Source organism: Vombatus ursinus, unplaced genomic scaffold (assembly GCF_900497805.2).
Source record: "Vombatus ursinus unplaced genomic scaffold, bare-nosed wombat genome assembly UNPS02014821.1, whole genome shotgun sequence".
Classification (NCBI taxonomy): domain Eukaryota; kingdom Metazoa; phylum Chordata; class Mammalia; order Diprotodontia; family Vombatidae; genus Vombatus; species Vombatus ursinus.
Genome location: NW_020954599.1, coordinates 30,823,321 through 30,837,755, shown reverse-complemented (window position 1 = coordinate 30,837,755; position 14,435 = coordinate 30,823,321). Strand labels below are relative to the sequence as shown.

Sequence of the window (14,435 nt, the reverse complement as noted above, 5' to 3'; positions counted from 1 at the left end):
AAATGCTGCTTGCTGGTAATCAATACCTGGCCTCTTTTCCCCTGGGGCTTCTTGTTTTAACTAGCTATTTGCCTGTCTCACTACCACCACCTGCAAACACTAATTAATCAACAACTGGAGATAAAGCTTGAAGTTGATGATCAGACCGTAATATAATTTCTTTTCAAATTAATTCTAACTTTCATACCATGCCCTTAGCCATGGTGGGCCTAAGAAGTCTTAGCTCTTCCTTTTTAATCTACATTTCTTTCCCAAATATTATCTCATCCCCTAATTAATGATACCTTGATTCTAGTTCACAAGGGAGACCCTGCCATTAACTTTTTGAAAAATAGTTTATTGTTTTTGATTCCATGTCACTTTCCAATAACTCCCCTCCTAGAACCTTCCTTTGTAACAAAGAAAACAATTAAGCAAAACAAACCATTGAAACAACCGAGAATGTATAACATGCCTCATTAGGCACCACAGCCCACTACTGTTCTAGGAAGAGCAGTACTTTTCCTGGCTCCTTCATTTTTATCCATTCCAGGGAGATTCTCCATGGCCAAACCTCCCTCCCCCCCTCAAAAAAACATCACAGTTGTAGCTTCATACACAGATTCAGTAGATCCCATTCAGTGTGTCAACATTTCTCTGAGGCTTTAAGCTGAGGGTAAAGATTGTCTATTCATTTACACATAAAAATATAATCTCCCTGACCCCTGGAAAAGTATTTACTTTTATAGTTATTCACATTAATACTTTAATTTTTCTCTGTGTCTTGGGGAGACTGAATTTCTATTGCTCTCTTTAAAATGATTTCCTTTTCTCTTGTAGGTACAATTTGTTATACTCTATGTATATAGGTACTTACTCCCAAGGGAGGGGTTTTTGGGGAGGGTTTAGTGAATGGGACTTGGGGAAGAGGAGTTAGGAATAGTTAGATAACTGTACAAAAAGGTGTTTAACTTTTACATATTTAGTTATTATTAGAATTACAAAGTATTAACCAGATCAATAAGGTAATCGGGTTAGTGATGTAACCGAACTTGGAGGTCACAGCCAGGGGTGGGGAAGAAGGGGATTTGTTCTATGAAGTTTGGATTTAGTCAAAAGGACACACTTGAGGCTGCAGGTTCCCCACCCCTGTGACATAGACTATCCTTGGCGTTACAAATGAAGAAACTGAAAACTAGAAATATTAAGTGAATTGCCTAGGGGCACACAAGTACTAAGGGGCACTGCCAATATATGAACAGAGGGTGCTGGGTTATCTCTATGTCTCCACGACAGCTTAAGAGGAAGTGGTGGGCGGTGGTAACTGCTTGGCAACATGTTTCTTTCCGTCTCTTCTTCAGGGTGACTTACTGCTTCAGCCTGGCTAGCTTGTCTGCCCCTTCAGTGGCTATTGTTTGGCAGACAGTGTTGATGGTGGTACAGATGGGGGACCCCTTCTTTACAAGGGCTACTTCCCCTGACGACAGCTATAGGAGTTGGGCTGGAAGCAGGGCTAGTACTTTGGAAGGTACTGCTCTTCCTGGGGCTATTGGGCTCAGGGTCCTAGGCTGTCTGCACTGCAGTTTGAGAGGAATTGTGATGAAAGCTAAAGATCAATATTCTGTTGATGCTAATATTACAATATACTCAAGCTCAAACACTAAGTAATGTCTCTAGCAAAGTGATCAATGTCATAAATTGGGATTGTGTTATTCAGTCATTAACTTTAGAATATATATGTCTATGCATGTATACATATATAGATATATAATGTGTATATACTATTGATACATATTTATAGTATATGCAAATATAAAGTGTGTATATACACGTTATATATCTGTATGCTTTATATAACATATATGCATATGTCACAAAAACATTTATATACACACAAACAGAAATACAAAGATAAACATACATATCAGAATCTACCTTTTATATATGATGGGTATATCCTTGTCTTAAAGAAACCTTTAGTTTACTAAAGTGAAGAATTAGGTTAATTCACAAGTTACAGATAAATAACTGATCTGCATTTGTGGAGGGAATTTCCACATTAGAAGTTTCGTACACCAATGAAATCACAGATCTAGAGAAAACTCCCAAAAGAGCGATCTTAAATATTATCCAAAGAGTGAGATTTTCACTTATATTGGGAACCCTATCAAAAATAATTTTGTAGTAGAAACAGTCTTGCTGGTCACATCCATTAAGAAGCGAAAGGTGGAATGGTCATTTTTTAAAAAGTCATTTCCAGTATATTCCAGTTTAAATTATTCCCTAATGGATTCATGTAGGAAAATTGGATATGAGAATCACACAAAAAAAACTTTCCAACTGATGCTTTTTTCCTGGCAATCTTCTGAGTTTAATATTTTTTAAAATAAAAGTTTTTAAAGCTACCTCTTCAAAGTATAGTTGACCTCTCAGGAAACGCGCCAGAGGATCTCCTTTTCTTATTCTTTCCTTCAGTAACTGTAATGCCTTTTCCACTAACTTCGTATGATTGTAATAATCTGATGAAAAAAGTTTTCAATGAATACTACCTTGTAATCTTACAGTATGACCCTATAAGTTCATAGGACCTATCTTTTGAAATTATACCATAACAGAGATACACCCCTCCCTCCTGACCCATTTTTTCCCCTGACTCTTTCCTGCTCTAGGCCACATTCTAAAACTGGCTTTTACACATATGAGAATATAGCACTGCAATATCTTAGTACATATTCAGCAGTACAAAAAGAGGAAACTGTCTCCTAGTCATCCTCTAGCATCCAGTATGGAGGGCTTTTTCTCTATCTAAGGAGGATTAAACTCTTTTTCAGTCACTAGGTCCCCAACACAAAGCCTCACCAATTCAAGAAAGCTAGTCTAGCTGCTATTTCTTAACCAGTTTGCTCATCCTTTATTTGACACTTTTGCTTTTACTGTTACATTGGCCTGGCATACTCCTCTTCCTCTTCCTGTCATTCAACCTAGCCAAATTCTACCAATCCTACAAAGTTGACTTTAAATCCTATCTCCTTGTTATATACCACCTTAACCCACAGAGATCTCTCTCTCTCTTGAACACTTTATACCATTGTCTCATTTGTCATTGATCAGCTACACACACACACACACACACACACACACACACACACACACAATTACACTCTTAACTTGATTTTAAACAGGATGAGGATTTGAGCTATTTTATGCATGGTTGTATCCCCTACATCACTGAAAGCAGCATCTTACAACATGTTCTAGGCTCTTAGTACATATCTGTTGAGCAATCTTAGAGGATATAAGTAGGGTGAAATCAGCTTCCTTTATCAGAGGCAACCAGTGGATCATTGCTCTCCTGGTTAAATTGAGTACTGAATGTGAACAGGATTGCATTACTTTGTGGTAATATTTAACTTTGCATACTTGAAGTTCTGACTCCTAGGCTGATGGAAAGATTCCAATATTGAAAAGGAGGAGATCCTGCCTATCAAACTAGCTATGTAGCCATGGACAAATCACTATCTCTCCTTGAAACTCAGCTTCTTTATCTGCAAAATGAAGGTACTGAACTGAATAAGTTCTAAGATCCTGTCCTGCTTTAATAGCCTCATTCTATGGTTCTACACATTTGCATCTTTTGAACACAGCAGGTAAATTAGTACTTGAATATAAATCAAAATACAGAATATTCTGATTCTGAACAAGAATTCTCTCTAGAATGTCTCAACAAGGGATCATCTAGCTTTCCCTTAAAGGCCTCTAGTGAGATGTCACACACTCTCTGCCTCCTGAGGCATCTTACTCCATTTTTGGATAGCTCTGTCAGAAAGTCTTCCCTTATTCCAAAAGAAAATCTTCCTCTATGAAACCTCCACCCATTGTTATTTCACTCAGTCTGCCTTCTGGGAAGCAGAGCAAATCTAACCTCACTTTCACACAGCAGCTAAATACTTGAAGATAGCTATTAGGTTTACTTCTCTCCACTTCCCTCCAACTCTAATCTGATCATCTGCAGGCTAAACATCCTGGGTCCTTTCAGCCGAGGCTGTGGCTTGACCTTAAGGCCCTTTGCCATCTTGCCTGCCCTTAGCTCCGTGCTCTACAGCTTATGTATAGTCTTAAAATGGGTACCCAGAACTGAATACACCACTTTAGCAGTGGCAGAATGAGGGCATGACCATCATCTTCTTCATCCTGGACTCTACTCTTTGCCACGCAGCAGTCCTAGAGGCCATGCCTCACAGCTGCCTTCCTTATACTGAGCTCAGAGGCCACTGAAGCTCCTAGCACTTTTTCATGGGTATGCTACAAAACCAGGGTTACCTCACCTTGTACCTGTGAAGTTAATTATTTTTTGAACCTACACATAATAGAACTTGGCTTTTTATCACTATTGAATACTACTTTTTTAGATTTGGTCCAATAGTTTAACTCATCAAGATCATTTAAAATTTTAGTTTCTTGTTTTAATTAACAAGGATTTATTTTCTTTCCCTTCCCCCTTACCCTACTGGGGGAAAAAGAAAACCAAAACTCTTTTAACAAATAAATATAATCAAGCAAAACAAATTCCCACACTGGCCATGTTCAAAAATGCATATATAAAGATCTTTTTTGGATCAAGACCCTGAAATAGATCATCTGCAGATCTGATGAGCTCAAGCTATTTATGACCTTCCTCCAACAAAAATGTTAAAGGGTGAAAAGGCAAGATCACTAGAGACTTCTTCCAAAATGACGTTGATGAATTAATGACTACTCTTTGGGTCTGGTCATTCAACCAGGTTTGAAATCTGATGAAGATCATCTAATTCATGCTTTTTATTTTTTTATCCACAGGGACAGTATGAGACCTTGTAAATTATTAATAACACTGCAATGTGACTAACTGAGGTTAGCCATGCAATCTCTCCCTAAAGAATAGGGTTTTATTCTGTTTCTCATCTTGCGTTGGATTAAACTGTCGTGTGTAGGACTAAAACATAAATATTGTACTCCAAAATCTTCTAATGAGCTAACCTTTCTGCAAAATATGTAAAATTTAAAAAAAATGTCTCCAGGAAACACAAACAAATAAACTTGCAGCTTTAAATATTAATCCCAAATAAATTCTATGTAAGGAAACTTTGACTCTTCTTACCTTAGAGAGTGGCACCCTGAACTTCAGGGATGATTTAATAACAGAACTAGAAACTCTACTAAACATAAATTGAGTGCAGGTCTCAAAGGATTATAAATTCTAAACTTCTGTCTTGTGGGTAAGCTGGGAAAGAGCACTATAAGATAACTATAAAATAAAAAACTCCTCATATTTATGTACTGTTTCAAGATTTACATGTCAAGCACTTTCTTTTTAACAACCCTGTGAGGTAGAGCGTATTAATAATTATTAATAGGGAAGCTGACGCTCAGTAATTTAGCCCTCAGACACAGCACTAATACCTTGAAAAGAGGAAGAAACTTCATATATCTCTTGATGGTATTATTCAGTCATGAAACTTTAGAAAGCCACTTTTAAAGGAGGACTGGTAACAGAACTTGTACCTTGCTTATCTTTTTCCCATGTGGTTAACTTCCCAGTGTTGGCAGCACAGTGGAATGTAGCATTCTGGGGACCCACAGGCAGTTTTTCACTGATTAACTTCATTCTGTTTCTTCAATGTGTAGTCTGTAAATAACAAACACAGACAAAATGAGTATCAGACGTCTTCTAGATGGATGAAAAAATAACCCCATTCCCCGCTATCATCTGTCACAAAGATCCCCCTAAGCCTCCCCCCACAACAATCTTACCATTTAGGTCAATGGGCCTATAGCTATCAACACAAGAGGGAACGTAAAGGGAAAGAGACAACTCACAAAATCAATACCATCTGTGTTATTTTGCATCTGCAAGGACTCAGGTGTGATCTAGCTGTTAGTTCACAAATTCACACACTGATATGATTTATGCTACCCACGCCTCACCTGTTCAGGCTGCTGGGTCCTGCTGACTTCACCCATAGCCGGAATTCTTCTGCAACAGAACCTTCCAGTTGCCTAGTGATCAAAAAACAGCTTTATGATACGCAGCTCATTGGAATGAGCTAAATAAGATCTGTCCTATTCTACTCCAGACTGTAGCTTTTTGTCTATCTTAGCTCAGCACACACTGTCTAGCTTTTTTTTTTCCTTTTCTTGGTCTTTAAAGTGCTATGGTCTAAAACTAACCAGAGTTGCTCCGAAAAGAATGAGGCCACTCAACTTTGGACATTTGGAACAGGCTACTCTGAGGTTTAAAGACATGGAAAAGCAAACCAAACAGCAGTTACGCTTTTCCCTCACATACTAGTTTCTCCTGAACTCCACTGTTAAAACTCATTCTCATCAACATGGGACAATATCTGATTGGCAGGAAAGATCTATGTGACTATGACACCGGCTCTTTTAGATGATGAAATGTCTGACTGTTAGGCTAAACTGCAGGAAGAGGGGGCAGGGTGACAAACTGAAAAGCACATTGCAGGTCTGAGTTTTAGGCCTGCCTCCTTTACAACTTTACAGTAAAATGCTGTGGTTGAGTAGATGACAGACTCTAAGGCTATAAGAGGCAGTCAGATGGCATGATGGGAAAAGTGCCGGACTGGGAGTCAGAAGATTTGAATTCAAATCCAGCCTCACATACTTACTAGCTGTGTGACCCTGGGCAAATCACTTAATCTCTCTGTGCTTCCCTAATCTGTAAAATGGGGATAAAAAACCCTAGGGTTGTTGTGAGGTTAAAATAACAACATTTGCAAAGCACTTTGCGACCCTAAAGTGCTATGAGAGGCTAGCAATTATCATTAGGTTCCAGTTCTAAGACGCTGTGATTGGTTCTAAGGTCTCAGCTCCATAGCATCATGCCCAGCTGGCAACCACTGCCACTTCACTTCTACCTGCTCTGGAATAATGGTAGTGGTAGAAGTTCATCCTGGCCTTTCTCAGACAAGTCTTACCTCATCGCAGACTCCTGATTTTGGCAGCAGTTGGCTAACACAAGTCTACCCTTTGAGGACTGCCACCTCACAAAAGTACACATACCCTAGCAAAGCCCCACAACAGTAACAGCACCCCACTCTCTAGGGACCACAAATAACTGAGTGACCTGAACCAACACCCAGCATGCTGAGTTAATGACCAAAGCCCCTGATTTGGGTCAAAACACATGAAATGCACAAAATGGAAGGGGAGGAGGAGATGGATCTTGTACAGCTACAGGGGAAGCATCACTGACGTCTTATATTCCTGTTTGATGGTCACTGGGCAATGCAGTTTGGGCTCAGTATCCCTGTACACCTGATTAAGTATTTACTATGTGCCAAGCACTGTGTTAAGGACTAGGAATACAAATAAAAAACAAAGATAGCCACTGTCTTCAAGAAGTTTACATTCTGATGGGAAAAACAAAGGGAACAGTTCATAAATTGGTATATTATCTTTTAAAATTTAAATTTAAAAATCAAAAATTTAAATTTAATAAAAATAAAAATCTCTATTTTATTATAATATATTTTATATATAGATAGATAATCTCTATTTTATTAAAAGCATGGTAAATTCTAGATTTTATTTCCTTACATATTGACTAGAGGGTATGGGAAAGTTCACCGAAAGCCAAAGGGTGTGGGAACCTCTGACCTAGAATGTCTTTCTCAACCTCTGCCTTTTGATACTAACCATACTATATAGCCTAACTCAAATGCCACCTCCAGAAAGCCTTCCCTCATTCCCCTTCCAGGCAGTAATGACCAATTTCACCTCAGATCTCACCCAGCAATTTGCCAGTACCTTTCTAATATATTTATCATGCATTAATGTTATGAGTATGTATCTTATCTACTTACTTAGAATGTATGCTCTAAGGCTGCAGAGAGCGTGTTGGATGTAAACTATGCACTTTCCCCCATAACTAGCAGTTGAGTTATTTCAGTCACACCCAATTCTTCATAACCCCATTTGGGATTTTCTTGGCAAAGATACTGGAGTTGTTTGCCATTTCCTTCTCCAGCTCATTTTACAGATAAGGAACTGAGGCAAATGGGGTTAAGTGACCTGCCCTGTGTCACACAGCTAGTTTCTGAGGCCAATTTTGAACTCAGGAAGATGAGTTCTATGGCATGGCATCTATCCACTGTGCCACCTACCTACTTCTTTTGCACAGAAAGTACTTAATATATTTATTGAACTGAAATTCATTCTGCTTTCCCAAAATAATCACTGCTCTGCCTTGCTCTACACTCTTACCCCTCTTTAAAAATGAAAATTAGGTTTTCATCTCCAGTTTTTCTAAAACATGGCTTCCATGGACACAAAAATATCACAGGCATTTGAATGACTGTTTTTTTGATTGAAGCTGAGAATTATTATTAATGATTTTATACAAAAGACTCTCAAAGAAGTGCTTTAATAACAATTTTGTATAAATGGTTTAGCTTTTGAGGTGTTCACTATTAATTTGCATCTCAGAAAAATGTTAGGCTATTCACTAGATTTTTACTAGAAACCTTTGACAATTCGTGCCTCTGATTCTTTTCCTTTTTTTTTTAACTCTCTTCAGTCTTGCTCCTGACCTCATAGTCCAACTGAATATGACTTCATCTTTCAACTAGAACTGCTCTCTCCAAAGTTACCAGATTTCTCAATCACTACTCCTCATCCTTCTTGACCTTCCTGCATACTTTGACACTTATGTAATTTTCTTCTCCCTTATACCCTCTTTTCTTAAGTAATTGTGACATTGCTCTCTCCCGGTTCTCTTCCTACCTGTCTGACCACTCCTCAGTCTTCCTTGCTGAATCTTCACCCAAAACACAACTGCTAACCAAGGGGAAAACCCCAAAATTCTGTCCTGTGCCTTCTTCTCTCTTCCTCAGTACTACTGTACTTGGTGATCTCATCAGCTCCCACTGAATCATCATGCCATGCTGATAATTCTCAGATCTACTTATTCAGGCCTAACCTCTCTGCTAGGGCTGCTAGATAGCACATCACATAGAGTACCAGGTTTTGAGTCTGGAAGACTCCTTTTCCTGAGTTCAAATCTGACCTCAGATGCTTACTAGCTCTGTGTCCTTGGGCAAATCACTTCACCCTGTTTGCCTCAGTTTCCTCATCTGCAAAATGAGCTGGAAAAGGAAATGGCAAACCACTCCTGTCTTTGCCAAAAAAACCCCAAACAGGGTCATGAGGGGTCAGACACAACTGAAATGACAGAACAAAAAGCACCTACAACATACCAGGCACCGTGCTAAACATGAAGAATGAATGTAAAAGATAGTCCCTGCCCTCGAAGACCTTCCAATCTAATGAGTTCACTAGGCCACCTGATCTCTGGGGTCCCTCCCGCCTCAAAATCACTGGAGTAATGAATTAAACTTCCAAACTTCTCCTCCTTGGCCTACGCCCTCATTCAGGTAATGCTAGGCCACAGTCCTCGGTGGGGTACACGTGCAGATAGACACCCGCCTTGTGCTCGCCCAGCCTCCAGCACAGTCATCACCTCGTACAGGTGAGTCACAACAGCTGGCTGTTCCAGGCCCTGCTCCTCAGGTCCTTCGGGGCCATGACACGCCGCAGCTCCCGGGAGATCTGGTCCCGGCCACTCCCCGCCCACTCTTCGGGGAGCCAGGTGTGGGGTTGCTCGCCCAGCGGCCCCTCACCGTTTCCTGCTTACGTGCAGGCAAGCAGGAACACAAAGCCAGTGACCTCCAACCCCTCCTCAGGCCGGACAAGCGGCTGTGGACGTGCCGGGCCGCGCGGCACCTCCTGGCAGCCTCTGCCCCCGGGCCTCCCGCCCCGCCCCGCCCCGCCCCGCCCCGCCCCGCCCCGCCCCGCCCCGCCCCGCCCCGCCCGCTGGGCCTCCCGCCCCGCCCCGCCCCCTTCCCTCATCGCGCCTGCGCGATTCGCGGGGCTCTCCGTTCCAGACTTCCCCGCCCCCTAAGCCTCAGCCAATCAGCTCCAAGGACTTCCCCCCTGGTTTCTTCCCTCCCCCCCAACCCCACCCCGGGCTCTGGCTCCACGTGGTGATGTTTGTGTACGTGCTGCCCGAGACTAGAACCCCGAGGTCTTTAGTGGGGCAGTGGGCGGGCAAGGAGAGGAGGGGGGGTAGGAGGAGAGCGAGAGGATGGAAGAGGCGGGGGTTTGGGGAAGGAGGATGGAAGAGGAAAAAGGAGAGGAGAAAAAGGAGAAGGAAAGAGAAAAGAGAAAGGGGGAGGAGAAAGAAGGGGAAAAGAGGAACAGGAGAAGTCAGAGGAGGGAGAAAGGAATAACTGGAGGAGGAAGAGAAGGGGGACAGAGACGGGGAGGGTCGCGAGGACGGGGCGATCCTGGGGGCTGGGGAAGCCCTGGAGCTGCGCTGACTTCGGAGCTCCGGGCAGGGCCACGGCTACTTTTTGCTTGTATTAGCGCACGGGGCGATGCTGCTGCTGGACAGCGGGGCCGAGGTGCGTCTGTCCGTCTGGGGCTGGGGGAGGAGGGCGCCCAGTAGAGGGGCTCCTTACCCGGCTGATCCCTTTAACCTCCCTAATGCCTGCCTCCTCAGGTGGACAGCCTGAAGCGTTTGCTGGAGCCGGGCGGCGCGGTGAATGCCCCACGAGACGCCTGCGGTCAGTCTCCAGCGCACCTGGCTGCCCAGGCGGGACATCCCTTCTTTCTGCTCTGGCAGCTGCAGGCAGGGGCTGACCTCAACCAACAGGTAACTAGGTAACTGGAGGAGGGTTGGGCTGCACAGACACCACAATGTCGGTTACAAAACCCAGGTCTTTTTCAACGTGTATTGCAATTTTCAATTGGTGTATTGCAAAGAACATTGTACTCACCTGGGAGATTTCGATTCTTGAGGTTGGCTCCGATCGTGCTATGTTACTTAACTTCTCTGGGTCTCCATTTCCTCATTTGATCAATTCGAAGAGAGGGCAGGTTATAACAGCATGTGGGCAGTAAGAATCCACAAAGATCTACCTTCATATTCTGCGTCTGACACTTTGACTTAGCTTTTCGGTATCCAGAGAAGTTGGTGATGAGTGTGTCCATGCTAGGACCAGGAAAATGGGTTGAGGAAGTTGAATTAAATGATCAGGTCCTCTCCAACTCCAAAATGCTCCAAATATAAAAGATTCACCCTCATCTTGATCAGATAACTAAAACTGGAAGAGATATGGGAAGCCACTGAAATCCAACTTGAGGAAAACTGAGACCCTGGCGGTGGGATTTGAAGATGGGTCCTTAGACAACCGGAGCCAGTGGCTTTTTGCTGTGCTGTTCTCACTCTGTGAGGGCCCTGGTAGCATTACTACTATTATTACTTTCTTCTAAAGTTATGGAGAGATTTTCCAAAAACTGTTTCAGCTGTTTACCTGCAATTCATTTCCACCGAAGATAATAAAATTAAGTTACCTTTCGATCTTTTAAAATTGTAATTGCCCCGTAGGATAAGTTCTAGCTTGTATCTGATTTGCTTATCTCCAACAAGAAGAATGTAGAATGAACTTTTTCTACTCTTTACATTAATCATACTAGTAATGTGTATGGAGATATCCATATCTACCCAAAAGGTGCCTATGGGATAAAGTCCTTCTGTACGTATTTGGCAAAAGGCCAGTTATGTCCAAATGCAAAAATCAGTGTTGTCAGACTCAGAGAAGCTAATCTGTACTTGGGCCATATGTTAACTTAGTTTTAAAATATACTATTAACTATGTTTTATTGTAATTTTAAGTTTATTTTGCTAAATATCTCAGTTACATTTTAATCTGGTTCAGACTGCACTCAGGAATGTTTTGACACCTCTGCTATAAATCATGAAACTGGGAAAAAATTACTGTGGCAAGCAACCAGAACAGTATGGTTCTCATATCTCAAATCATTTAGACTCACCTCATTGCCTTCCAGTGAGAAAGCTGCTGGGAGGAGAGGTTCTTGTGTGGAGAATCTAAATTTCTCTTCCTGTTTTTAATCAGGATGCTTTTGGAGAAGCTCCAATACACAAGGCAGCTAAAGTTGGTAGCTTGGAATGCCTCAGTCTGCTTGTAGCCAGCAATGCCCTAATTGAGTAAGTAATGAAACCATCTAAAATGGGTTTGGTACGCCACAGTTTCAAGAGTGCTTTTATATAAATTATTTCATGTAATTCCTTTAACTCAGTAAAGCAGAAAATCAAATAACTGCTTCAGTTTTGCCCGTTCCTTGGAAACACCAGGAATAGGAAGGTAGAGTCAGGGGTATAGAGTTCATTAGCATCTAATGCTTTATTAGTTCGCTGCACAGAAATGTTAGACTTGATTTACTTGTTAACTTGATATAGTTCCATCTACTCACGTTTCTGTCACTCTGACATTCTGAATCAGAATGCTCTACAATTACAGCCATTTTATGTCGATAACTACAGAAATGTTCTCCTTCAGTTTTGGCAGAAGAAAACCCATTTCATTTTCATTATGTTTAAAATCTCACTGTAGAACTTGCTTATTTTAGGAAACAAAGAAAACCTTGTGTAGAAGTTATTTTCTCTTTAAAATGTTGGCTTCTGGACTTGAATACCTCTTCCTGCCCTGTTTTCATCCCACAACAACTTTTTTCCTGGCAGAGTCAAATTAGTTTGATAACAACGGCCTTTTTGGTGATCATCATAATAAATGTTAAGTGATAACAAGAAAATCAGAAAAAAAAATACAAAGAGAGATCAGAAGAAGACACATCAAGTAAAAAAGACTTTATTTTCTTAAATTTTTAATATACATTTAATAACATAAATAATTTTGAGTTTGTCTTATGTACAATCATTCTTTCCTTTTTGGGTGATGGAGGGAGTACATACATTGACAAAATTAGATGCCTTTTGAAATATTGTTTATTTGGATGTTTTTGTTGATGGGCTTACTAACATAGAATAAAAAAAAGTCTTTTTTAAAAGTTTAAATTTTAGAACTAGAAATTCATTTTTATTTAATTGTTCTCCGATTTTGTGATTAAATTACAGCTTACGTAATAAGAATGGGCAGACTGCAGAAGATTTGGCATGGTCTTGTGGATTTCTGGAATGTGCCAAATTTCTCACAACAGTTAAACATACACAGAGTATGAAATTAAGTGAACAGTCCAAATGTTCGTTCAACACTGACAACTGTGGTTTACTGCCGAAAAATAAAAGAGCTTACAGAAATGTGGACAACTCAAATGGGAAGAAGCAACGATCAGATGGTAGGTCGTATGTCGATGCCACCCCCATAGTGAAGATTTCTGTATAAATAATAGAACTAAGCTTGTTATAATACTAAAATCTCATTCATATTTAATAATTCAGCAAGGCTCAATCTGTCTTTAGTTTTGAACCGCTAATAATATTATATTCCCGTTAGAATACTTTTCAAACTTAATGTATTCTCATGATGATAACCTCATTTTTACTTTCAAGTTGGCAACTGTGATGCATAAGTTTGTATATCTGCTAAAGGAGGAAAGTGTTCGCAAAACTGTTCCTGAAGTGGTTAAGTGTGTGGGTAAATAAGATGTTTTTCACCCCCACCCTCTCAGCAGTGCTGGGACTGATGCCTCTGCCAAGACTCACCCCAGGCATGTGCTTTTCACGAGGAATGAAAAGTTCAACCAAGTCCCTGAAAGGGAGATTAGAGATGGCAGGTGTTGTCCCTCTCCCCCTCTTTTTTTTTTTTTTAAACCTTCAGGTTCTTCTGACATTGCTGGCTCTCCCTGTTTCTCCTCTCCCCTGCATTTTATGGGTTATTTCATTGTTACTGTGTTAGGAAAAGTGCATAACATCAGAATTAATTTTGTAAAATAAAGAATTGTATACAGAAAAGTGTATTTTCAGCAATATCTAGCAAAAGATTACAGTTTTTGTAGTCGAGGGAACCTCACCTCATTTCCCCTAAGCTCAACGTATCAACATTCTTGTTTTTGACTATCATGCTATTTTCTAGGAACGTTGAGGATTGACTGTATTTAGATTCTGATTGTAACTAGTGGCTGTTTAGGGTAATAGTTACCTAAGTTTAATTAGTCTTAGAGTATTTTTCTTAATTACAAATTAGTAATGATTTCCAGAGGGAAAAATCAAAAAGTATTTGTAAATAGTTATCCAAACATATTTAGAATTGTGTAGTGGTTTGTTATATATCACACAAACTAATTTGTACTTGCAGCATTCAATATTTCCCTCACTGTAAAGGTGCCAGTGGAAAATGTCATAAAGGAAATAGCTTTTGCTGCTTTTTTTTTTTTTAAATAGCTCATTTGTGCTAGAGTGGGAAGCTGACTGCAAAGAAGTTTGGAGCAGACCTTCAGATTGATGATCTTTTTCTGGGTCACAAGCTACCGGACTGATCTATAAAATGTTCTCATCTTCTTCTAAGAAGGAGCAAGAGATACTAAAACTTTCTTCGGAGTGAAGATCATTTTTAAGAATACATGTATTCACATAGTTT

The 14,435-nt window shown here is 40.6% G+C and overlaps 2 protein-coding genes across 7 annotated transcripts in view; one reads left to right on the top strand and one right to left on the bottom strand.

Moving 5' to 3' along the window:
• LRP2BP (LRP2 binding protein) overlaps positions 1-10,615 on the bottom strand; it is a 41,078-nt gene extending 30,463 nt beyond the window's left edge. For 3 of the 5 annotated variants that reach the window (XM_027837444.1, XM_027837445.1, XM_027837441.1), the window contains exons 1-4: positions 9,497-9,759; positions 5,944-6,015; positions 5,521-5,644; positions 2,386-2,498 (exon numbers count right to left, since the gene is read on the bottom strand). In XM_027837444.1, the coding sequence (XP_027693245.1) occupies positions 2,386-2,498; positions 5,521-5,623 (216 nt within the window). In that variant the 5' untranslated portion in view covers positions 5,624-5,644; positions 5,944-6,015; positions 9,497-9,759. Of the gene's footprint in view, positions 1-2,385; positions 2,499-5,520; positions 5,645-5,943; positions 6,305-9,496; positions 9,760-10,496 lie in introns of those variants that run through there. The other 2 variants (XM_027837443.1, XM_027837442.1) reach the window with 2 other exon arrangements.
• ANKRD37 (ankyrin repeat domain 37) lies at positions 10,356-14,328 on the top strand. Of its 2 annotated transcripts, XM_027837447.1 has the most exons (5): positions 10,356-10,439; positions 10,538-10,690; positions 11,955-12,046; positions 12,974-13,194; positions 14,240-14,328. In XM_027837447.1, the coding sequence occupies exons 1-5, from the start codon at positions 10,413-10,415 to the stop codon at positions 14,251-14,253; spliced, it is 507 nt and encodes a 168-aa protein (XP_027693248.1). In that variant the 5' UTR covers positions 10,356-10,412; the 3' UTR covers positions 14,254-14,328. The 2 variants fall into 2 exon arrangements, with proteins under 2 accessions (XP_027693248.1, XP_027693247.1); XM_027837446.1 differs by lacking the exon at positions 14,240-14,328 and having other exon boundaries at positions 12,974-13,781.
• The last annotated feature ends 107 nt before the right edge of the window (positions 14,329-14,435 follow it).

What these genes read in the sequence shown, in the direction of transcription:
- ANKRD37 (XM_027837446.1), top strand. Translation starts at nt 10,413, where the DNA reads ATGCTGCTGCTGGACAGCGGGGCCGAG. An exon ending in GGGCTGACCTCAACCAACAG is followed by an intron (nt 10,691 to 11,954) that starts GTAACTAGGTAA and finishes GTTTTTAATCAG; the next exon opens with GATGCTTTTGGAGAAGCTCC. An exon ending in GCCAGCAATGCCCTAATTGA is followed by an intron (nt 12,047 to 12,973) that starts GTAAGTAATGAA and finishes ATTAAATTACAG; the next exon opens with CTTACGTAATAAGAATGGGC.